Raw genomic sequence first — 22,798 nt, 5'->3', positions numbered from 1 at the left:
TCCGCCTTTTTTCATAAAAGTGAAAATCCTCGTCAGATTTCTTTTCATCAGTGAAAACAGGTAGGTCTTTCATAAAAGCAAAGTGGCTTGAAGTGAATTTTCAAAAAGTGGGGGATGCCTGTGGTTGAGAAGGAGCAATGAGCCTCTTCCTGTCACAATTAGGACAAAAAAAAAAAGGGCAGAACTTGGGTTTCCTCGTCACACTTATTTTGAAAAAATAAATTTGCATGATGCTGACCAGTGTTCAGTGTTAAGATACTGTCAGAGCTTTGTCAAGAAGTGAAGGAACCTGTTTCCTTCAATATTTAGTGTCTTACTTCATTTTTATGCTGAGTTTTGCAATGCAGGTACTTTTACCAAAGTCCTCAAAATCCAAGTACCCAAGTAGTTAAGTCCAGTAAGCTGTTTGGAGAAAATGTGGTTTAAACAGTAATTAAACGACCCCAGGAAAGACCCACTTCACTGTGGCTTTCTCTAGAAAGCCAAGTCTGGGGGCCAGTGAGGCCAAGCAAAAGTAAACTGGCTCTCTGTGCATCACACTTCAGGGAGGAAAAGGGCCCAGCACTGCCCTGAGATGAAGGTAGAGAGACTCAGCCATCAGGGAGTCTGTAGTAAGCTCTCATTTATACTGAATACATGGGTCCTTAGATACATTAGAATTCAGTAAGCCTCCTTTCCTTTGGACAGTGTTCAGAAGCTCTTACAGAGTGGCATCGAAACATTCTAATGATTCCTTACAGTGCTCTGAGGTTAACAGTCCTTAGTGATACGTTTGTAATGTGGATCCTGAATCAAGGCCCAAGAATAAGGGATTATTCAGAGTGGACCTCAGAGAAAGCCTGGACTCTGTGCTGCTGACATATATGAGATTCACTGTTGTAACCAAATCCACATACAAGGAAAGATGTGATCGACTAACTCAAGACACTACAATCCAAAGACAACAAATCCTTATATTTCCAATAAAAAATCCCTCCTACCTTGGGCAGAAATATTAGCTGCAAAACAGACACAAATCAGCAAATTGAATTTTAAAAAGTTTTAGAAGTCAACTTGCCAATGTAGGCAGAAGTTTTAGAATAGAATTTTCAAGTAGGAAGAAGTGAATTTCAGAGTAAGCATTTACAGGAGGAAATTCTTATATGCGGTCATATTGAGCATAGAGTGAGGCCACTGTGTCATCAATGTAGTGTGAACAGGACACTCACTTGCCTGGTGGTAGAGAGAGAAATGGAGAGGCAGGGCAGCTGTGAAAGCTGTGACTAGAGCTATGACAATGAATCACAGCAGCCTTAAACTTTCTGCTAACCTCTGTGACTTGCCAAGATGCTCAAGCAGTAGAAATGAGAAAGTAGGTTTGAAAAAAAGGGGCAAGGATCTCCCGATTCAAGTAACGGTGAATGGAAGTAGAATAAGAAAACACAACTAACTAAAATGAAGTACAAGCAGTGGGCAGCTTGTAGTCCAGCATTTACAAACAGTAATTGGTGGTAGAGGGCACAGAACTAATCAAGAACTTAACGTGGGAACTCCCGAGTGAGTGGCAAAGGCCCACGTGATCAAGAAGCGGCCAGGGAATCAGTTCTGGACCTTTCTGGCTGCAGATCTAGAGGAGTAACATTGGGGTGTGGAGGGGAGGAGAGCTACAGTAACTGGAAGCCAAGCCTTTTCTGGGTATTCATATGTCTGAGGAAAACATGTGACAGCCTCTACTGCCATTCCGAGCCCTCAGCGTTTCCAGGGCTGCCAGCTCTGGGGCCTCGGCTCTCACCATCAGGAGTCACACATTCAAATGGCCACAGGGGCTGGACAGGCAATGCAGATGAGTGAGGCAGCCCATGAGGACAGTGAGCTGGGGACCTCGGTCCCCTTCTTATCAGGGCAGCCCCTGCTCAGCTGCAGCTGATAGGCTGCCTCATGGGAACACAGGCCCAGCGTTATTTAATCTAATGTTCAGAAACCAGAGATCTAAATTTTTATGTCGACCTTTGATTTTTAAATGTTGGCAGCAGACCAAACCAAGCACAGCTGCAGGCCATGTCTGGCCCACGGGCCTCCCAGTTTGCAGCCTCTGATCTGGAGGCTGGACAAGAACTGCCCAGGTCCCTTAAACACCCCACCACCACACATCTGAGGCCTCCCTGAATGGGGAACAGGCCAGGGAACCGCAGCAGCTGGTGATATTCCCACTGGCTACTCTGCTGAAGAGAAGAGAGTGGAGACCAGAGGTTCTTTCTAGCAGAAGCAAATGTGGCCTTCAAAGAGCCCCAGACAAGAACCAAAGATGACATCACAGGTGGCTCAAGAAGGGAAAAGGATTTATTAGCCCACTTTCAGGACAGGGACCCAGGGGCAGTGGCTGGGTTTGGTGTTCTCACATTCAGAGGGAAGAAAAGGCAGCAGTGAAACCCGCCTGACTGCCTTCACTTGTTCGGACCTACACAGCTTTGTGCTCACAAAAACCGTCCTCTCCTCCTGCAGGGAGGACACAGGGCCCAGAGGCAGCGAATGGCTTAGCTTTACTCTCAGCCTTTACAGGCAGGGCTTGGGCTGGGCACCCCGGGCATCAGCCATTCTGTTCACAAGGAGTGAAACTTGGGTCTAGAAGAGGCGGGCAGCTGGGGCCTAGCAAGCCGTTCTGGAGGTCTGCTGCCCCTACCCCACAGCACGGGCAGCTCCTACTCCTTGATGCTTTGGGGAGATTTTAACTTTATTTATAAACAAGACAAAAATCCAAGCAGCATTAATTTAGGGGAACAAAAAATGGTTTAAAAAAAACCAAAGAGGCAGGACAAGGAGGTGGTGAGCATCCAGGAGAGCTGGAGGAGGAGGAAGCGCCAATATTCCCAAGCCAAATGTGCTTCTGCGACTCTGCGGCCAGGGAAGCCCTTCCTTCCTGCTCCCTAGCTGGTGGCCAGACAGCAGAGGGGACGCCATAGTGACTTTAGGATGAGCCCTGGAGCCCTGTCAGGCCACCGACATGGAGAGGACCATGAATTTACCCCAATCAACCTCCCACCTTCACCATCACACAAGTCAAGAAGCTTTTAACTCTCCTGTCCAAAGTCCTCTGAGAATTTCTTCACTTTCAGGAGGTCGTCTGCATTCACGGTGGGCCGAGTGGTGGCCAAAGACCGGAGCATGTCCGACTGCAAAGACAAGCACTTGCAGGTGAGCGGAGCCGGGCTCCGGGGCCTCAGCCTCCCCTGTCAGCCCCATGCAGCCCAGGGTGGGAAGAGCCCTGCCTCCAAGGTCACCCGCAGGCCCAGTGCAGGACTCCCACTGCCCGGCTTCTGCCTGAACGCTTCCTGGGGTGGGACGCTCTTCCCTCCTGAGGCAGCTCGCGTCATTTCCAGACGGCCTACTTCCAGTTCAGAGATCTAAGTTCCCACCATCTCTTAACTCGCGTCAGAAGCCCTTTCTACCTGCACACCCACCACACCAGGAACAGGGGCAGACACCTGCCTCACAGAACAGGCAAGACCACCAGCAAGACTCGGATAATGAGAGGTCAAGACTAGCCAGATGAGAGGCTGCGTGTGTTAACTGCATCAAATCACACTGTGCTGACAGACATTACTGGTTCCTTCTGTGTAAAAAACAAGCTAAACCCATGGAATGAAACAGTCATCACCTGGCTTTTACTCTTCTTGCTACTGCTAAGGCCTCCATCCTGGGTCCCTACTGAGTCTAATGGCAGGAGCCCCAGCTACCCAGAGCCCCATTCTTTATTTAAGAGGAGCCACAACAGCGCAGGACAGAGAAGGGAAGAAGCTTACTTTTATTCTTGGACCCAAGCCCTTAATTTCCTAGGCTCTGTGGAGTCCTCTCTCCCAGCTGGCCACTTACCATGCAAACCACAGGCTCTAAGAGTTTGTCCCCAGGGACATCCATCCAGGTCATCTCCATGGCCCCTGGGTCGCCTGGTGAGCATGGGGTCAGGAGGTCGTCGATCATAATGCTAGGGTTGGTGCGGGAAGGGCCACAGACCTGAAACCAAATAGCTGTTTGACTGGCTGGAGGGACTGGCCTTCAGCCTCTGGGGAATGGGCAGGATGCCTTAGATTTCTGGGTCCTGGAGAGAAGGCAGTGGTTCAGTGTGAATGCACACCTGGGTTTCCAGATCATCAGTGTGAGGAAGGATGGGCTCCTTCAAACTCTCGGGCTGGGTAGTCAGTGTGGCTCCAAGAGTGATTTCAGAGGTTCATGCCTGGCCTGCTATTCCAGCTACTGTTGTCCAGAATCTCAATCTGTGGCCCAAATGCCTTGTTATCTTCTTCTTCCTCTTCCTCATCAACTCCATCAAATCTCACCACAAATACAGTGATATCAAAAAATGTTTTTCCAACTGAAGGCTGCTTGCTCCATTGGCAACATTCCCCCAAGCATACCCAAGGCTCAATCCCTCACCTCCTTCAACTCCTCACTCAGTATCACCCAGCGTGGCTTCTCCTTTAAGAGAGCAACCTACCCACACCCCCTCCAAACCTGGAAACACCAGACTCCCTCCCCCGCTCCACGCCCCTCTCATCACCCTCTAAGAAATGAGGCTCCTGGAGGGCAGGGGGTTTTGTCTGCTGTGGTTATGAGTGTCTCCCCAGCACGTAGAATAGCACCAGGCACACAGTAGGACCCTTGGTGACACCTGACAGAGATCTGCCGTGTGAATGGAGCTCCTCCCCTTGGTGTGATTCCGTACTCCACTCTTCAGACACGGAGCAGGGTGCACCAGGCGCACCAGCGCAGTGCTGACTGCAGCGGTGGCAGAGGTGGCAGTCACGGTGCCCTGTCCTGCAGCGTCACAAAATCTGAGATGGTCACCCTCAAGCAAGAGGAACCACAGGGAAGGGGAGAGTAGGAGAGGCCCCAGCCCCTGGAGCCAGAGGGCTCACTGTGCACTTGCCCTTGGCTCCCCAGGAGACCCAAGATGTGTCACTGAGCATCCGGGGAACTGGCACAGAAAGCCTATGTCGCCTTTCCCGTGCCACTTTCTAAGCAACTCCCCGCTGGCCTGCTCACCTTTTTGAAGTGTGTTGCTGACTGCACTTTCCTCACTGGCTGCATGAGGGAGTCCCGCACGATGATGCTGATGTCTGCACCCGAGTAGCCCTCCGTCTTCCGGGCCAGCTCATGGATGTTGGCATCTGTGAGGTTGTGGGGAGTGCTCCCCAGGTGCAGCCGGAACATCTGGGCGCGGGCAGCCTCTTCTGGCAATGGGATGTAAATTCTCTTTTCAAACCTAGAGAGCCAAGCACACAGAGGGACTTGAGAGTGGATGGCGGGATGGTCTCGATGGAGAGGCATGAAGGGCACTTCAGAAGGTGGCTTCACTAAGACCTTGCTCTGCAGACATGGAGAAGCCTCTGGACAAGCGGGATCAGGTTGCACCCCCGCCGCCAGCAGCAGATTGACCGTGGCTGGAGACAGCCCTCAGCCCCAGGGACACTCACCTCCTCCTAATGGCGGAATCCAACACCCACGGGATGTTTGTGGCACCAAGTACGAGGGTCCCGTCGTTGTTACTCCCCACCCCTGTGGAGAAGGGAGATACGGATGCCCACTCAATACCTGCGAGGAGCAGTCAGAAGCTGTGGGAAGGACTGCAGGGGCTCTGTGTCCTGATCTGGAGCCATCCCTGTGCCACCACCAGCAGGGCCCCGGCTGGCTTGGCTGGGGTGAAGCACCCAGCCCTGCTGGCTCGGGAGGGGCGGGGTGGCAGTGGGCAGGGCCACTGTCACTTCTCAAGGTCTCTGGTATTCCTTCTACCCTAAGGACAGTCAAATCCAGCTGCAGTTAAACAGTGAAGCCCAGGCTGGCTTCAGTGGGACGAGAGCCAGCGAGGGGACCCGTAACTGGCACGCACCCTGCATCTGGACCAGGAATTCCGTTTTGATCCTTCGGGCGGCCTCACTCTCATTCTCGTTGCGGGATCCACAGAGCGAATCCACCTCGTCGATGAAGATGATGGAGGGCTTGTGCTGCCTGGCCAGCTCAAACAGGTTCTTGACTAGCCTGTGAAGGGGAGGCACGGGGCTGGGGTCCCAGTCACCACCACCTCTCTCCTCTTGCCCTTCCTTCGGAGAGGCTGAGACTACAGAAAAAATGGTGGGAGCCAATTCTCTGGCAGCTCGGCGCCAAGAGGAAGAGTGTCAGCATCAAATCCTGCAGCCCCACTCACTGGCTCCGGGCCGAGGACAAATCACTCCCTTCCCCTCAGCCTCAGCATCCCCATCTGTGGTGACATGGGAGCCGGCGTGGGGAGTAAGTTACCTATACCAGTCCCCAGTGGAGGATGCTCAATCGACACCCAGCTATCATTGCTGTGCCTTTCCCTTCCCTCACGATGACTCATCCTCCCAAGTTCTCTTCCAGTTTTCTCTGTGTCAGGACAGTCCCACCCAGCAAGCTAGCAAGATACCCCTCTCCTGGCTACTTGTCTCTGCCACCCGACAGCGGCTCCTCTGGGAGGTGACTCCAAGGGCAGGGAAGTGGGGCCGCCAGCAGCGGCGGGGCTGCCTGCAGAGCAGAGCCTGGTGGCTGACTTACTTCTCACTCTCCCCCAACCACTTGGACATCAGGTCTGAGGAGGACACAGAGAAGAAGGTGGAGTTGTTGGCCTCTGTTGCCACTGCTTTGGCCAGGTAGGACTTCCCTGTGCCGGGGGGTCCAAAGAGCAGTATCCCCCGCCAAGGGGTCCGCTTGCCTATGGGAAAGAACAAACTAAAGTGAGCTTCCTTCAGATTGGTGGAAGGGAACAGAAAACAGCAGAGGGGACTTAGTCACACAATCAGAAATGAAAAGTTCTACAAGACAACTTTTTCTGGAGCAAAGGAGTTAAGGGAACTAAATTACCAGCTGAGAGCTTGGTCCCTGCCCTGGCTGATGACCCCCAAGACCTGGCAAAGTGACAGCAGCTGCCAATGTTTTCTGACCCTGCCCACCAGTGGGACAGTCGACTCAAAGTTCTAGTCACAAAAGTGTTTCTGACACTGGAGAGAAGCCAAGGAGTCAATGACCATGATGGGCAGGCCCTGTCTCCTCTCTCGACTGAGGCCACACGGAAAGGCCGGGAACCTTGCCCACTAAGGACAAAGGGAACCATGTGCCAGCTGGACACCTTCAGAGTGGAGTCCCTGAGCCAGTGCCCTCAGAAGCTTGGTATCTTTGCATCTGGCCCTAAAATAGTTCAACTGTTACCTGTGAACAAGTGTGGGAATTTAATTGGTAAAATGACAGCTTCTTTGAGGGCTTCCTTGGCCCCCTCCAGCCCAGCCACGTCATTCCACCGAATGTTGGGCTTTTCCATCACAACAGCACCTGCAAGAGGGAGGCAGAGCCTTCAAACTGGAGCCCGACCCACCAGGGGGTCCTTGCCATTGCCCCCCTCCCATTGTCACAGACCCCAAGCCTCTTACCCATCAGCTGTTCTTGCAGTTTCTTTTTCTCTGGATTATCCCCTTCACTGTCACTATCACTGCTGAGAAAGGAGACAGAAAATGACAGGCTGGAGCATGAGGCAGTCGGCAAGGAGGCTCTCAGAAAGAGGCCAGGCTCTGGCCACCAGCAGGGTGCTAAAGAGATGCCTTCCCCGCTCACCAGCGGTGACAGGCCGCAGACATGCACCTTGAGGAGGCTGGCACCACCCACCATCAATGCTCCCCTCTGGATCCTCCAGGAAACCTCTCATGACCCACCCTCACTGCTTCACTGAGGGAACAAGAACAGAGATGCATATCCTCTCTAAAAAGCTGGTGAGGGACCTGTGCTGTGGCTGGACTTCAGGAGCAGCTGGGTAAGCACTTGGGGCTGTCACTGGCCTTCTGTACAGACTCAAAACCAGACAGCAAGTGGCCATGCCTCCAGGGCCAGTCTCTATTGGACATAAGTAATCTGCCATCCTTAAAACTTCCAGACCTCCTGGAGACACTTGCCCTCCTGCCCCTTCCTCAGTACGTCTCCCACCATTGGGAATGGAAACACGGGCGTGTGCTCTCCACCCAGAAGTAGAGCCACCCGCCTCAGTGAGGCAGCTGACACACCATCCTCCTTTCTCCTGCTCCACGACCCTCCTGCCGGGCACCCTCCCCTCGACTCCAGGACACCACTGGCCTTTGTGCTCAAGCCACAGATGTGAGGTGAGAGGCTGTGGAGACAGCACTGGCTTTGGAGTCAGAAACAGAGGCCCCAGCTGTGGGCCTAGACTCCATCAAGGACCAGCTATGTAAGCTCGGCCATCCCTGAACCTCTGATTCTGCTGCCTCCTATGTCAGATGAAGATGATAAATCGGTAACAGCGGCTGGCATTTACTCCCTCCTTCCTGCTCACCAAGCTCTCTTCTCAGGGCTTTACCTGCACCATCTCATTTGCTCCTTAGAGCACACTAGGAGGAAAGTTCCATTATTTTCCCCCAACGTGAAGGTCCAGTAGAGTCATGGCACCTGCCCAAGGTCACATGGCCAGGAAGAAGCTGAGCTGGGTTGGAACCTGAGAGTCAACGGCTGGCTCCCCACCTTGCCCACAGCTTTTCCATACAGATCCAGTGAGACAGCATATGTGGAAGTATCTGTAGAGTGTCTGACAAAAGCAGCTACAGGCATTGTCACTATTGTGAGTAGAATTCCCCAAAAGGAAGTGCCGTGGAATCCAAGGCAGCATCAGCACCAAGATGACAGTGACACAGGAAAAGGACACCAGCTCGTGGGGGCTCTGGTCCCGGCTGGGTCCTCCACTCCTCTGTACTCACCCCTTGCTCTCACTCTGATTCTCTTTGACTGGCTTCTTGCCATGCTTCTCTTTGTTTCGTAAATAATCCTTCAGCTTCTCCGCCCGGTCTAGGTACTGCATGCACTTGGCTCGAATGCTTTCCTTGGCTTTGTCGCTGTGTGCCTCATCTACAAAAGGGCAACCACGTCGGGGCCCCCGTGAGCCCCCGTGTGCCCTCCCTCCTCCCGCAGGAGCTCGGCGGCCAGGGAGGGCCCCGGGTGTGACTCACACTTGATAGCATGCAGGAAATACTCCACGGCATGCTGGTAGAGCCGGAGCGCCTCCTCGTAATTCTTGGCTTTATCCTCTTCTGTGGCTTTTGTCACCAGATCAATGGCTTTCTGGAAAGGCAAGACATAACCCAGTGCTTCCCAAGAGATCCAGAAAGCCCTTAGGGTTCCAGGAAGCAGGAATATACTGATGAGAGATATTTCCAGGCCCGGGAATTTGTCAGTCGCAGACCTTTATGTTGGCCTACTTTTCCAACACCAACTAGAAGAGCCTTAAAAGGAAGCTTTAGAAGATAGCCATCCCTCTTCACAACATACTCATATAGTTAAAAGCAACCTCCTTCTCAGTCAAGCGGAAGCCTTATCAAATATCTCAGGTTCGGACTCAAAGGGAGAGCTCCCTTTCTAGTTCACGGCCTCTGGGGAAAGAGAAATAGACTCAGACTGAGAGCCTGCAGCAGGGGAAACACTGGAACCAATCGATTGCTGTATTGTTCAGCACAGAGGCCAGAAACTGCCCTTGACCTGGAGGGCCAGAGAAAGCCAGCCAGCTAGGAAAGTCCTTCATTGCCCCCGAGAGATTTAAGAGATGGACTTAAAGGGACCTCTCCTTTTTTTTCTACTGGCCCAACTCACTTCTCTAGGCTGAAAAGAAAAGACTTGCCCTAAAGTTGGTACCTAGGGTAGGGATGCTTAGACACGTGGTTCGGTAGTCCGGTAGCTCCAGGAAGAAAAGTGCTTGCTTACTCCGGAGGCATTTCTGTGCTGCCAATTGAGGGGAACAATCCTCTGGAACCTTCTCAGAACTTTGTGAGCATGTCATCATGGATCTCATACATCCTGAGGCCTGAGCTCTAGACTGAATGTGGCATGCCAGCTCTTTGAGGCAGCTGCCCCACACCTACATATCCAGTTTTAGAAACCATGGCTTCACCAACCCAGGAAGCATTACCAGAATTATCCTCTGCAAGCTGGTAACAGCACTAGACACCAGGCAGGCAGATCCCACTGTATACCCACAGTTCCGTCCACAGCAAACAATAAGCCTCCTGACCAGCTCCTGGCAGGGACCAGGCATTTGTGCAGTCCTTTCTCTGTCTGAAAGTAACAAGTGTCAGAAAGACACAGAGAGTCCTACAGAACTAACAGACTGGGGTAGGTCAGACTAGGTTGATGTTAAATGAACTCCCCAGGTTGAGAGATGAGGAAAGGTGAGGGTTGGCTACTGCTCTCAAGCTTCCACTGCCTACACTAACTACAAATAGATAAAGGCCAGGAGCCCTGAACCTTTCTGGACCATTAGCTTAAACACAAGCCTCACTTGTCTACTCTCTTCCTAGAGGCCCTTCACACAGACATGAAGGGGGTCCTCGTCACCAGTGGCTTCCCGTCTCCTTGGACTTTTGCACCCCTAGCTCCTTGGACTTTTTCACTCTATACACTTTGCTTGGATCTTTCCTTCTGGTTCGTTCTTTCTTTCCTTCCTTCCTTCCTTCCTTTCTTGTTTGTTTGTTTTTTTCTTTTTTGAGGGGAGGAGTTCTGTCCTTTCGAAAGGGAGGTTCTGAACACTACTCCTCGTATGCTCTGCCTCCCATGTGGCAGAGCAGAACTCACCCCCTCCCTCCTTCTAGATACTCTATAAATTAATGCACCTAAGAGTACATTTGATTTTTCTGGCCGTAAACCGTAAATAGTTTTTCACATAAAAGAGGCCTCAGTTGCAGCTTGGAGACAGTTTTGCCTAACAGGAGAAAAAGGTGACAAACAAAACTGCCAGCCCTGCCCCATCTCTACTAACAGGTGTGACAAAGGATGAGGATGAAAGAAAAGGGTAATAAAGGCGTGCTAACAGAGGTGGCCAACTTTCTGTAAAGGACCAGGATGTAAATATTTCAGACTTTCCTGCCATACAATCTCTGGTGCAACTACTCAGTTCTGCCTTTGTCGCTCCAAAGCAGCTATAGACAATATGCAAATGAATGAGCAGGGATGTATTCCAATAAAACTTTATTCATAGACATTGAAATTCGAATATCATGATTTTCAGGTATCATGAACTCTCTCTTTTTTCAGACACTTAAAAATGTGAAAAACTAAGACATTATGTTAAGTGAAAGAAGCCAGTCACACTGGCCCACATATTACAACTATGAATATACTAAAAGCATTGAATTATACACTTTAAATGAATGAGTTTTATGGCATATGAGTTATATATTAATAAAACTTTTTTAAAAAAGGAAAACGCATTTCTAGCTCACAAGCCATATAAACTGTCCAGGCAAGGTGGGATCTGCAGGCCATGTTTGTCAGCCCTTATTTTAACAGATCAGAGCTTCTGCTGGTGGATGGTGGGGTCTGACTTTGGACTCCACCAAATTCCTGGTCTAGTACCCCAATGTGTTCCATGCCTCTGTTCCCCTCTTTTCCTCCATGTCGAGTAACCATCACTCCCCTATCTCCAGGTACCGTCATTCTCATTCTCTGAATATCCGGCCAAATGCATCTTCTTCCATGATGTCTTGCCCAACTCCCCAAAGCACTCTATCTGGCATCACTTACTGAGCATTTACCATGTAGCAGACACTGTGTTAAGGATGCTTTACTTGAATTAATCTACAGGCATGATCACAACCACCCTACAAGTATTACCCGATTTTACTGACAGGAAACCCAGATTCCAAGAGCAACTAACTAGCCCAAGGTCACATGCTACTGAGTGGCAGAGCCGAGATTCAAACTCAGGTCTGAGGCATGCACATGCTTGTTTTCTGGCCCAGAAAGGACTGGCAGCACCCGCAGGATGGGTCAGTCATGCATCCAGGTGGCGCCACCCCAGCACCACCCTAGCGATCCAGGGAATGAATGGTCTGGCCGAGAAGAGGAAATCAGAGGCCGAGGAAGGAGCAGGGGCTTGTTCGAAGGGAGGCAGGAGAAGGGAGAGTAAGCGGCCCGCCCGCGGGGTCGAGCTCCCCAGGTGTCACCTGTGAGGCCTGGGTGAGCTGATGCCCACGGCGGCTCCGGGGTGCCGGCTACACATAGCGGCCTCGGGGCTCGGCCCAACCTCGGGGGCCAGGTGTTCTGGTCGGGAGGCAACCCTCGGCTCCAAGCGCGTGAACACAGAAACGGGCAGAGGCGACGACAGGACGGCGGGGCGGGAGCGCGAGGCCGGGACTCCGAGGCGGCGGCCTCCCTCCCGCCTGCCCGCCTGCCCGCCCGCCGGCCCGCCGGCCCGCAGGCCCCGCCGCGCCTCCTTCAGCCTCTGCAAGCAGGGCCGGGCCGGGCCGCGCCGAGGTACCTGGAGGGTTGACGTTGTCATTTCATCTCCTGTGTCCGCCCCACACCCCGCGGCGCTGCTTGCGGCCTCGGTCCGGCCCTGGGAGCCGAGGTGCTGGTCCGGCGAGGGGAGATCGGTGGGTCGGCGCTGGGCGCGGGTAGGGCGGCCGCTGGCAGCCGGAGCAGCGTCCGAGGGCGAGCGAGGAGCGCGGCCCAGAGCGGTCGGACCCGAGCTGCGCGGCTGCCCCCAGGCGGCCACGGCCGGCACTGCAGGGGCCGCTCCCCGCGGCCACCTGGCGGCGGGGGCGAGGCCCTGGGCGGAACAGTGGGACTGGCCGGGGCAGGGGGCGTGGCAGGGGCGTGGCTGGATTGGAGTGCCAAGGAGGCGGGGCCAGAGATAGAGCCGAGTGGAATCCTGAGTACTGCACCCGACTTCAAATAAAACAGCGGCGATAGCGCAGGTTTTACTTGCACAATAAAGCCTGACTTCCCAGAGATTTGGGTCACTGATATTTAATAGAGCGTAATAATAATATTTACCTTCTCTGCCTTTTGGGGAAAATGAATGAGCTAGCTAATGTAAACAGTGTACCCGAAGCTGTAGGCTCAGACCCTGGTAACTGTGATGATGCCGGTGGCTCTGTCTAAAGCCAGTTTTGTTGTCCTTTCTAAATAATAACTCTACTTTTCTCCTTAGGAAAGTGATTTTTCTCAGACCTCCAAAGCAGGGGGCTCTACCCAGGTCAACTTCAGTGTAGCAGATTGGTTGTTCACATTAATTCAACCATGTTTAGTTAAATGTCCACTATATGTTAGTTTCTGAGGATACAGCGATGATCAAAACAGCTCTAGTAGGGGAGCCTACAGTTTGAGGAGAACAATGAAGTTCATCAGGAGGTAATAAACATGCTGAAGCTGGTGTGAGAAGGCCCATGTGCTATGTGAGCTTCTAAAGGGCAGCCTGCCCCAGATAGGGAGTCAGGAAAGGCTCCTGTTTAAGTGGGGCTTTCTGGGATAAAGTGGGAAAGAGTACTCGAGGTTGATGAAACAGCCAATGCAAAGGCCTTGAGACCCTGAGAAGGCCACTGGTGGAATTTAAGAAGCTGGAAGGAGGCTTGGGTAGCCAGAGAGCAGAAGGTAAGTAGAAATCTGATGTGAACTGATGCTGGAGAGCTGGGCAGGGCCCAGGACATTGGCTATGGTAAAGATTTTGGATCTTGAGAGCAATGGGAAGCTTTTTTAAAATTGGATAGATGACGGTAGCGCTAGCATGGAGCACAGATTACAGGGATGGGCTGACTATTGCATATGAAGATATTGCTGTAGTCCAGATGAGTGAGGGAAAGGCCCTGTTTCCAAATACAGTTACATTCTGAGGTGCTGGGGGTAGGGCTAAACATGTGAATTTGGGTGGGACACAATTCAGCCCATAGTAAGGGCTGGGTTTGAGATCCACTGGCTGTGTTCATCTTCTCTTTGTTCTACCGACTCAGCTTTGACCTCTTGCTTAGCTTCTGTCTTCCATGAGCCTGCCGTCCAGATGCTGACCCAGCTTATGAGATAGAGCTGCCCAGAGGAAGCTGTGTCCCGAGCGGAGGCTTCTAATGGCAGGAAACCGAACTCCTCCCCACCCCCATCTCACTTGGTCACCCACTGTTTACTTTCTCCTTGGATGACAGCTTGAAAACTGGCTCTGAGAACCTTCAGTTTCACAGTGGTGTTGCCACTGCTGGGGATGGAGGAGTAGGTGGAGGTGGGGAAAGGGGCATAAAGGCACCAAACTTATGTTATCTGTGGGCTGGCACATGGAGCGTGTTTGGGCTTGATGATTCTGAATCGGATCAATTGCTTCATGTTCTAACTTTCTCACTAGAACAGAAATCAGACTCCCAGCTCCCACACTTAGGTAAAGTCATTGACTTGTAAATACCCAATTCCATTTACTCTTTCTAGGTTGGATTCTGTTGATGCTGAGAATGTAACATTTGTAAACCCAAGCTTGGACCCAACTCTCCTTAGCCAGTACAACCTCCTAAAATCAGACTATACAAACTCCAGCATTATGGGGCTCGTGCTAAGAAGTGGCTTCTGAACAATTTATTAAGGAACCCCTTGGATGGGGGCAAGAACAGTGTGGAGGAGGAAGAACAAAAACTAGGTTCAAGTGAACATAATTTTGAAAAGGTAGGGCCAGGGCAAAATTTTGCTGAGATTATCACACAAACTGACTGATAACAATAAATGGAGCACAGATCTCTCTAATCTGATTCCTGAGGAACCATCTCCCTCCTCTGTGTGACTCAAAGTATGAAAAAGCTCAAAGTGATCCAATGATTAAGCTCCCAACACACAGGTCAGTGGTAGAACTAAAACAAAACTTAAGTTTTCGAGAGTTTGGAGTTGCCCTAAATCTGCTTAAAAAATGGCATCTGAAGAGGCTGATGAGACATGACAACCGGACGATGCAACATGTGGTATTAGACAGAATCTGGTGCTGGAAAGGAGACATGGTTGGGATGACCGGCACCATTTGAATGCGGTCTGTGGATGCGTGGAAGTGTTGTACTAATGTTGGTTTCCTGATTGGGAGCGCTACAGGATGGCAATACAGGAGGGTGTCCTTGTGCTTGCAAATTACACACTAGAGAATTTAAGGGTAATGAGCATCATGTCAGGAAAAGACAAATGTGGTAAAATGTTAACAATTGACAAATTTGGGTGAAGGGAATGTAGGAGTTCTTTATACTGTTCTTAAAAGTTTCTTGTGGGTTTGAAACTATATTAACACAAAAAAGTGAACAAAAAAATACAAGTCTAAAAGCAATTCTTTTATTTACAGTATAAAGGTTACAAAGGTATGTATGTATTTATATATATAATACCCTTAAGTTACAAATTTTCATTGTAATGTACAATGCTATATGTTGATGTGCAACTCAAGGGAAAGTGTTGTCTATGCATTATACTTAATACTTAAAGCTTTTTTATTATTAAGAACACAAATACTGCCCTGTTTTATGCCATGGGTTTTGATTTGGTAGTCTGGTGATGCCAGAAGATTTGAGACTTAGATTTTAAACAACACTTAAAAAGAAGCCTTGTTTAAATACAGGGGTCTAGAAAGAAGAAAAAACCAGGATATCACATACTTTTAATCCTTTGTATAAGCCGTATTCTAAGTCTTAATACAATAAAAATGAAAGTTGCGTAGGACACAATACATACAAGCAGGTATAATCAAAGTTTGCACAGATTAGCCAAAACAGGCCTTTCTGGGTAGTGGTTTGCCACATTATCTTCTAAAAGACCCCGGGTTGGGTACCAAAAGGGAAACAAATTCTTTGGGCACCGAGGTCCTATCTTACGGAACCCATCTAACAGGCTGTAAACATAACACTGAGTCCTAACTTAGAGAAAAACAATCTGAAGTTGGTTCTTATGACAGGGCAGATTTGCTTTAAGGTGTGAAGAGTATCAGAAAGATCGATGATTGTGCCAAACCCAAAACTGAGTTTAAATCATTTCCTCTCCTTCAAATTCTATTAATTCACAAAACTGAGGTGAAAAATTGTAACTGACACCCACTTGAACAGGACTGAAATAGAACAGAAGTACGTCTTCCAACCTGGGAGGAACAGACACGTGACAATACTTATGTGCTGGTTACAATCATACATAATCATTAGCACCTATTGTCAAAGGGTTGGTTTAAAGACAGATAATGAAGGCATGACCTAATGTGTGTGCAACTCCAGGACACTGAAAGCAAAGGGGAAGGAGCCCAGGAAACTGCGTTCCCCATGCTATTCCAAACACTGACAGCTCAGATACTTTCTGGGCAGGACAAAGGATGTGCCTGAGAGGCTGACTCCAGTGACAGATGGAAGGCATGCTGGATATAAAGGGATTGTTACTGAATGAAAACTTTGGAAAACTCTCTAATTTTTTTAGGTGCCCTTTCTACTCAGTTTCAATGCCCGAGTATTCTAGAGTAAGTGGAATTTTGCTGAGTTTTAATCTCTCAGATGGAGAAACAGTGCATCTACCATGTGTATGGACTTACAGCAAATGAGATGTTTAAAGTCTGTAAATGTGGAAATGAATGGGTCAGCACAATCTAGAGAGGGGGTAGATGAAATATAACATTTATCTTTGCTGTTTATAGTTAAAAGAAGCATTTCTTTAAAAAGACTTTCCACTTTGGGCAGTAGAGCTTAATTTTTGTTGTTGTTGTGATCTATCCTATAGGATATTCTACACTGTTCTTCCCAACTAAAGTCTGATTTTACATTAAAAAAATTATGCATGATGAAAAGACCAACCCACTTAAATGTGCTTTCATGCTGGCACGGACCAAAGATTGAACATCCTTTTAAATATTTTCCAGTTTGCCAGATGGGCAGAACTGCAGATGTACTTTGGTAAAAATATGAAGTGGTTAGTTACTTAACTTCTGATTGATAAACAGATGGCATGGTGCACCCGAGAAATAATGGATTATGTGCTACTTGAGGGCAGAAACTTTCTTTTGGACCCTTCAGAGTGCCTGTGAAGAACTGTACATTGATAAATGCTTATTAGATGAAAGAATACATGAGTTAATGTACCATTAACTAGGCTTGCAGTTTCAAAAATTTCTGTAGGGCCCCAGAGAACCTTTTGTCTATTTGTAAGAGACTTCTATCACTTTGGAAGAGGTGATAAAACAATTGGGTTCCCAGGATGTATATGTGACTGGGCGAAAGGGACTCAAAAACTTGCATTTGTGTCAATGGCATGGAAATAAGACTATTACAAAACTGAGTAAAGTACTTACAGGACTCAGAAGTTAGAAATCTACCAGAATACCTAACCTTACGTTAAAATGAAGTATCATTTCTGTTATATCCTTTTAGTTTCAACCAGTCTATTTTGTGGCAATTTAAGGATTACAGTTTGTATGGTAGACTTTTGTTGAATACAGGCTAATGGAGAGAAAGCAATCACTTGCAAATGGCATATTTATGCATTACATCAAATGTTGATTGACTTTTAAAACCAGAATATACTTTGGTTCAGTCACCTGAAGTGGAAAGGAAGAGTAAGAGGTGACAAGAGATTAAGCTCAAGTTTATCAAGTTTATAAAAGAAGAAATCTTGTTGAAATATTTTTTTGAGTTAATACATAACCATTCTTCCAGTTGGCAGTTTAGCTAGTGCTGAAAAGAGATAAGAAGATAGATGTGTTCTATGTGTCTATTTATTGTACCTTACCTTAACTTGAAATTACCTTAACTTGAAATTATCTGCTAGATGTGTGTGTGTGTTCTTTAGAGAAAGGGTTTCAAATAAGCCACTTAAGTAGTCTATTACTAGTGTAAAATAAATTTCACTTAATATCATTATACTATAGGAATAGCTATATTGATCAAAAACACATAGTTTTGATATGCAACATAATTATTTAAGAATTGTCTATCATCATACATTTATTGAGTGTCTCTATGCCCAGCACAGTGAAAGAGCTTAAAAAGGTGGTGGTGGGGGGTGGGGAACTGCTGCTGTCAATTTTAAAGAACGTGTAGAAAGTCAAAATAATTCTAGATTAGCAAGCAATTAAGATAGGAACACAAAGAGAATGGTAGAAGATGGCAGATTCCTCTACTTTCATCTAAAGGAGAAAAAAAAGCTACAATAACAATTAAAATATAAATGAAAGAGATTTCCAATCTCAAGGTGAGATATAATACCACCTGGCACATAATACACCTGATAGAGTTATACAAAATGAATGAATATGACTATAGTCACATTCAACTTTAAGCAGAATCCCAAATAAGTCTCTTTCCTTACATAGGTATGCAGATCTCAATATGCTTTGAGACCAAAGAGATCTGGCATTTTACTTCTTCATTGGGGATTGAAAAAAAAGACGACCTTTGGTTTTCTAACCAGCCATTTCATTCATGGCGTCAATGATGGATGGCAGCGACACGGAAATGTATGCTGGATATTTGGATGGCTTAAATATTATGTACAATCAATAGCTTATAACCAGTGAAAATAATAAGAACATAATTTGCATAAGTGTCTAAGATACAAAAAAGCAGAGAAAGTGCTCAAGTCTGCAGGTCTTCCCTGAAAGCTTCAAAAATGTTCAACTCTTTAACTAGGTAGGGCTTTTAATAGATTTTGCATAGCAGCTTGCAAGATAATTTGCATTTAAAATATGGAGATTCTTCCATGTTTTTGAAAACATATAAATTTATCCATATGTATATAGATTAAACAAGAAGACCTGGAGATTCTCACAAAATTAAAAAAAAATCCATTATAACCTTTTCTCAAAAGTGGTCACACTTGTCCATCAAAACCACTTACAGTGAAATGTGTTTTTTCTGGGGAGAAACATAATCTTGTCCAGATTCCACACAGCTTAATTATTTTTTTTATAGAATAAACTTTGAAAAAAAGAAAATAATAAATTTTGGTTTATTAGCTAAGTGCATTTAATCAGATGAAAAAAGCTTTGTTACCATATTGTTTGGGAGGATAAATTAAGAAAACAATCAGTAACAACTTTAATCATTTTTGGTTAGAGAGATTTTTCCACATATAAAAATATAAGAAATAAATAATTCAATCTCTCCTGCCATGCAATAATTTTCAATAACAAAGTTGAGAGTACAGATGATAAAAACAGGCACTATAAGATATCACCAAGCCTAAAAAGTGCTAACACATGGCTTTAAAACAGGTGAATGACATTTAAAGTAATATTTTTGACTCCTGTACATGTCCCGATATTTAATCTGAAACTCTACTAGGTAGGTGAGTTTACAGTTACAACTACCTAATAAATACCGTATAAACATACATTAAAGTATTTCTTCATATAAAATATCAGATACTAATTTCTAGGTAAGGTTTGTCTGATGACTTCAGGGAAGGACTCACCTTTTTCAGAAAAAGAGTAACTGAGCCTTTTCTCCTTTGTTCCTCTTTTTTTTTTTTTCTTTTTTTTTGCAGAGGAAGAGGAGAAGTTTTAGGAAACAGGGAGGAAGAATTTTCACACACCAGTTTGCTGCTCATAGGCATGTGTGGAATGTGGAGAAGACATCTAAGCCCTAGGTCCAGAGGGCGCAGGAAGTGGCCATTGTAATGGGGGGACACCATCTGCGGTTTCTTTTCATTCGACATGTGGAAGCCTACCACATTCTCAATAATTTTCCTAATTCAAAATGAAAAAGAAATGAAAAGTCAGCTGTTCTAGAAAAGATGTGAAATATCAAAAATGCCCATTTTCAGTTATCATTTGAAAATAATTTGCCACCTTTTGGCATCTTAATACAAAATATCTATTTATCAAGGGTGTCCCATTCATAGAAATCTAGTACTTCATCTGTGGTGTGAAAATCCCACAAACATTTGCTTGAAGAACAACCTGATCACCCATGATTAGAAAGCTGTGATGTTAAACAAGCAGCGTAAGGGCTCGTGCTCTTGGGGGCGCTGGTGGTCAAAGGAAACTCCCCCATATACCTTCACTTCCCGTCCAGACTCAAGAGATAGTAGAAACGCTATGGACCTTGGTGCTATGACAGTTTAAGCTTGAGCAAAATGAGCTGAAATGCACACAATGCCTTACCTCTTCTGCCCAAATTTTAATCACACCTTTTTAACAGATCTTTTTCATGTAATGAATGAGCAGGGTGGCTCAGAAGTTTCCCCTAAAAATATTTTCATTGGCTTAACCTTTCACACTAACAGAAAACCTCAGCCAAATGGCTTTGCTGCAAAAGTCTGTGACTGCATCATTCAACTCCTCAGATTAATAATACTCTCACTGCAAAGAGTGTCTAACCTCCCTTACCTGAGGGCATTATGTGTTGAAATTCTGCTTCCAGATCTTCAAGATACTTTCTTTCTTCCCTGACTTGCAAACGTATCCAAACTTAGGTTTATGAATTTTCAAAACATAAAAAAAGCTCTTGAAAGACAATTCTAGTAGAGATTTCAATTTCTGGTTTTAAGTAGATCAGATAACTCATTTTGGGAACTATAGCTGGGGGAAGAACTGATTTATGGGCAGAGGGAAGAAGACAACGAGGTAACGATGTCTCGCTAGAATTCTCTCTGCTCGTGGGTCTGCTCTTTCTCATGCCCCACCTATCCGTTGGTTTCCACTTAAACCAAATAGCTCTTGTTTTGCATGTAGTATATTTGTGGGGTTTTGTTTTTGTTTTCAGTCTTTGGACTGCTCCTCCACTTCCATAGTGCTCATATCCTCTTACAGCATTACTGTTAAATCTAGTAAATGAGAACTATCACTCCTAGATCTTTCTTCAGAGAGCACAGAGAACATCCAAGTCAATATTACCTTTTCTTTCAGGTCTGGGGACTATGCTAACACTGACATTTTATACAGCTATTATACTATTTTAAATATTTTCAGATGTTTCTTCATAATTAGGAAAAAGAAGCTAAGTGTGATTCTCCAATGCCACAACATCAGCAATCTTACTGCTGCTATGTCCTAATGATGACATCTGGCAATGCTTAGCAAAGCCCCGGTCAGCCGTTCCATGGTCTCAGCACCCTGCCCATTGCAGGATGCATCGCTGAGCACTGAATTAGCAGCTGCTGACGCGTGCCACGGTGCTGCCACACAGGGAGAGGGCCAGGACCAGGATCCTGCACGGGCGCACACAGCCCAAAGCCACTGACACAATGTTTGTGCTAAAGAGCTGGCTTCACTGACAAAGTGTACTCTAAACAAGCTGGCTTTCCAGGATTTATCTTTCTCAAAGCGATCTGCCAACTAGAAAAGATACCACACTAAGGAAACCCACCTCAAAACCTATTCCTCAAAACTAGGACAGATGATGTCCCTGGAATGGCAGTGATATCCAGTTATTCAAATAATGACTAATAGAGCTCCACTAACCCTAACCAAAGGCACATTTGGTAAGCAATAAAAAATGGCTTAGGCTAAAATGAGGATTTTCTTTAAAAGAAATCTTATCCCCTGGCTCCTACCAAAGATAAAATCAGAAAATCCTAAAACAAGCAAAACTTTTCTTTCAAAGCAGTGGTTTACAACTTGCTTTTCAACTTAGTTACCACTAGAAAGGAAGTGGAGAGCAAGGCAAATCAAATTTCACAAGTTCTAAATCTTAAGAGTTAGTGCCACTTATGAGTGGCAAAGCTTGTGATGTGGTGGGAAGTGATGGCCAGGGTGGGATGCAAGGAGAGCGAGGACAGACGAAGAACCCTTTGGTGATGCAATTCAAGGACTTCCTAGGGTGGAAGGAGTGAGGACAGTAAACTCCAACAAAGTGTATAACCTATCTGGAATGACCAGGAAGCACGGGCTGCTGCAAACTAGCACCTGGGAAGAGATAACTGTCCTAAGCAAGAGGCCAAAGATAAGCCTGAAACAAATCCTACTGGAAGAAGAAGAAAAAAAAAAAACTCTTGGATGTTTGATTATGCCCAGAAAGAAAATCAATGAGCCACCCTTCTTAACAGGGGAAATAAACCTAATTACTTAGAAACCACATTAGGAAACTAGACAATAAATCAACAACTTCATTTTGGAGCTTATTAGAGTCCTAGGATTTCTGGCCAAGGTAGCTTGTGAAAGGTAGGCTCTTCTTTAAACATGGTTACAGTTCAGCAGTGATTTGCAAGTCCTTGTCAAGGCACTGTGCTGGAGGAGAGAGCAAAGAGCTTTCTTTTTGTGCTTTTTTTTTTTTTGAGGTGGAAATACTTCTTACAACATTCAAGGCTCTTTACCGATTTTTTTTTTTTTTTTTTTTTTTTTGCTGCTGCTCATACAAGCAGTCCCATGCGAGTGACTTTTGCCGACAAGAATGTGTGCAACACAAATACAATCGGCTTTGGACAGGAGTGCAGATCCATGGTCTGTGGAGAAAAGACATTAATTACCACTACAACATACAGATGCTTTAATAAACAAACATGCAAAATAAACCAATTTGGATGTGATGTTCTACTTTTAAAAAAGAATTTGGATAAAGAATGTGCCAGATTTATGGCTACTCTTGAGGACTTAAAGCCACAAATGGATGTGTACTCTGAAGTAAGCTTATTCCATTTCATAATTAGAACTAGTGTGAGATTTCACATCCACAATTAGGATACTATTGGTGGTATACTAGATTCCACCATGCCAGGTAGGAAGAACTAAAAAGTAGAGGATGTAAAGGAAGGAGGAATATCCTATACGGAAGACATTAACTATAAGTATATTTCCCAGGGAGAACCACAGTGAATTCAGCTGAAGTGTGACCATCTATGGGTATGATTTTTGATACCCCTTATTGGTTTGTGGCAGGAATGACAACTCTTGAGGCTAGTCAGGAGGGCTAGTTATACCTTCCTAAGCACAGGACTCTAATCTGGACAGACCTCTAATCTCGACAGCTGACACCAGATGAACAGGCTTTTGACAAGGGCTGGTCCATGGCCTATCCATAGTTCTGTAAAGGCTCATCATTTAAAATAAGATTTCTTGCCATAGTTT

The 22,798-nt window shown here is 46.6% G+C and overlaps 2 protein-coding genes across 5 annotated transcripts in view; both read right to left on the bottom strand.

Moving 5' to 3' along the window:
- Positions 1-2,301: 2,301 nt before the first annotated feature.
- On the bottom strand, positions 2,302-12,496 carry VPS4A (vacuolar protein sorting 4 homolog A). 2 transcript variants are annotated; one of them, XM_072967626.1, is made up of 11 exons: positions 12,293-12,496; positions 8,994-9,105; positions 8,745-8,892; positions 7,416-7,474; positions 7,198-7,317; positions 6,547-6,703; positions 5,864-6,012; positions 5,451-5,532; positions 5,020-5,239; positions 3,850-3,990; positions 2,302-3,149 (listed from the first exon to the last, which is right to left on the bottom strand). In XM_072967626.1, the coding sequence occupies exons 1-11, from the start codon at positions 12,311-12,313 to the stop codon at positions 3,048-3,050; spliced, it is 1,311 nt and encodes a 436-aa protein (XP_072823727.1). In that variant the 5' UTR covers positions 12,314-12,496; the 3' UTR covers positions 2,302-3,047. The 2 variants fall into 2 exon arrangements, with proteins under 2 accessions (XP_072823727.1, XP_072823726.1); XM_072967625.1 differs by having other exon boundaries at positions 7,416-7,477; positions 12,293-12,495.
- A 2,581-nt stretch (positions 12,497-15,077) lies between these two features.
- SNTB2 (syntrophin beta 2) overlaps positions 15,078-22,798 on the bottom strand; it is an 89,191-nt gene continuing 81,470 nt past the window's right edge. For 2 of the 3 annotated variants that reach the window (XM_006203741.4, XM_072967624.1), the window contains exon 7: positions 15,078-22,176. In XM_006203741.4, the coding sequence (XP_006203803.2) occupies positions 22,084-22,176 (93 nt within the window). In that variant the 3' untranslated portion in view covers positions 15,078-22,083. The remainder of the gene's footprint in view (positions 22,177-22,798) is intronic. The other variant, XR_012075741.1, reaches the window with a different exon arrangement.

The sequence above is a fragment of the Vicugna pacos genome, chromosome 9 (assembly GCF_048564905.1).
Source record: "Vicugna pacos chromosome 9, VicPac4, whole genome shotgun sequence".
Lineage (NCBI taxonomy): Eukaryota > Metazoa > Chordata > Mammalia > Artiodactyla > Camelidae > Vicugna > Vicugna pacos.
Note: the sequence above shows the minus strand (reverse complement) of the source record. Positions and strands in the feature narration are given on the sequence as shown.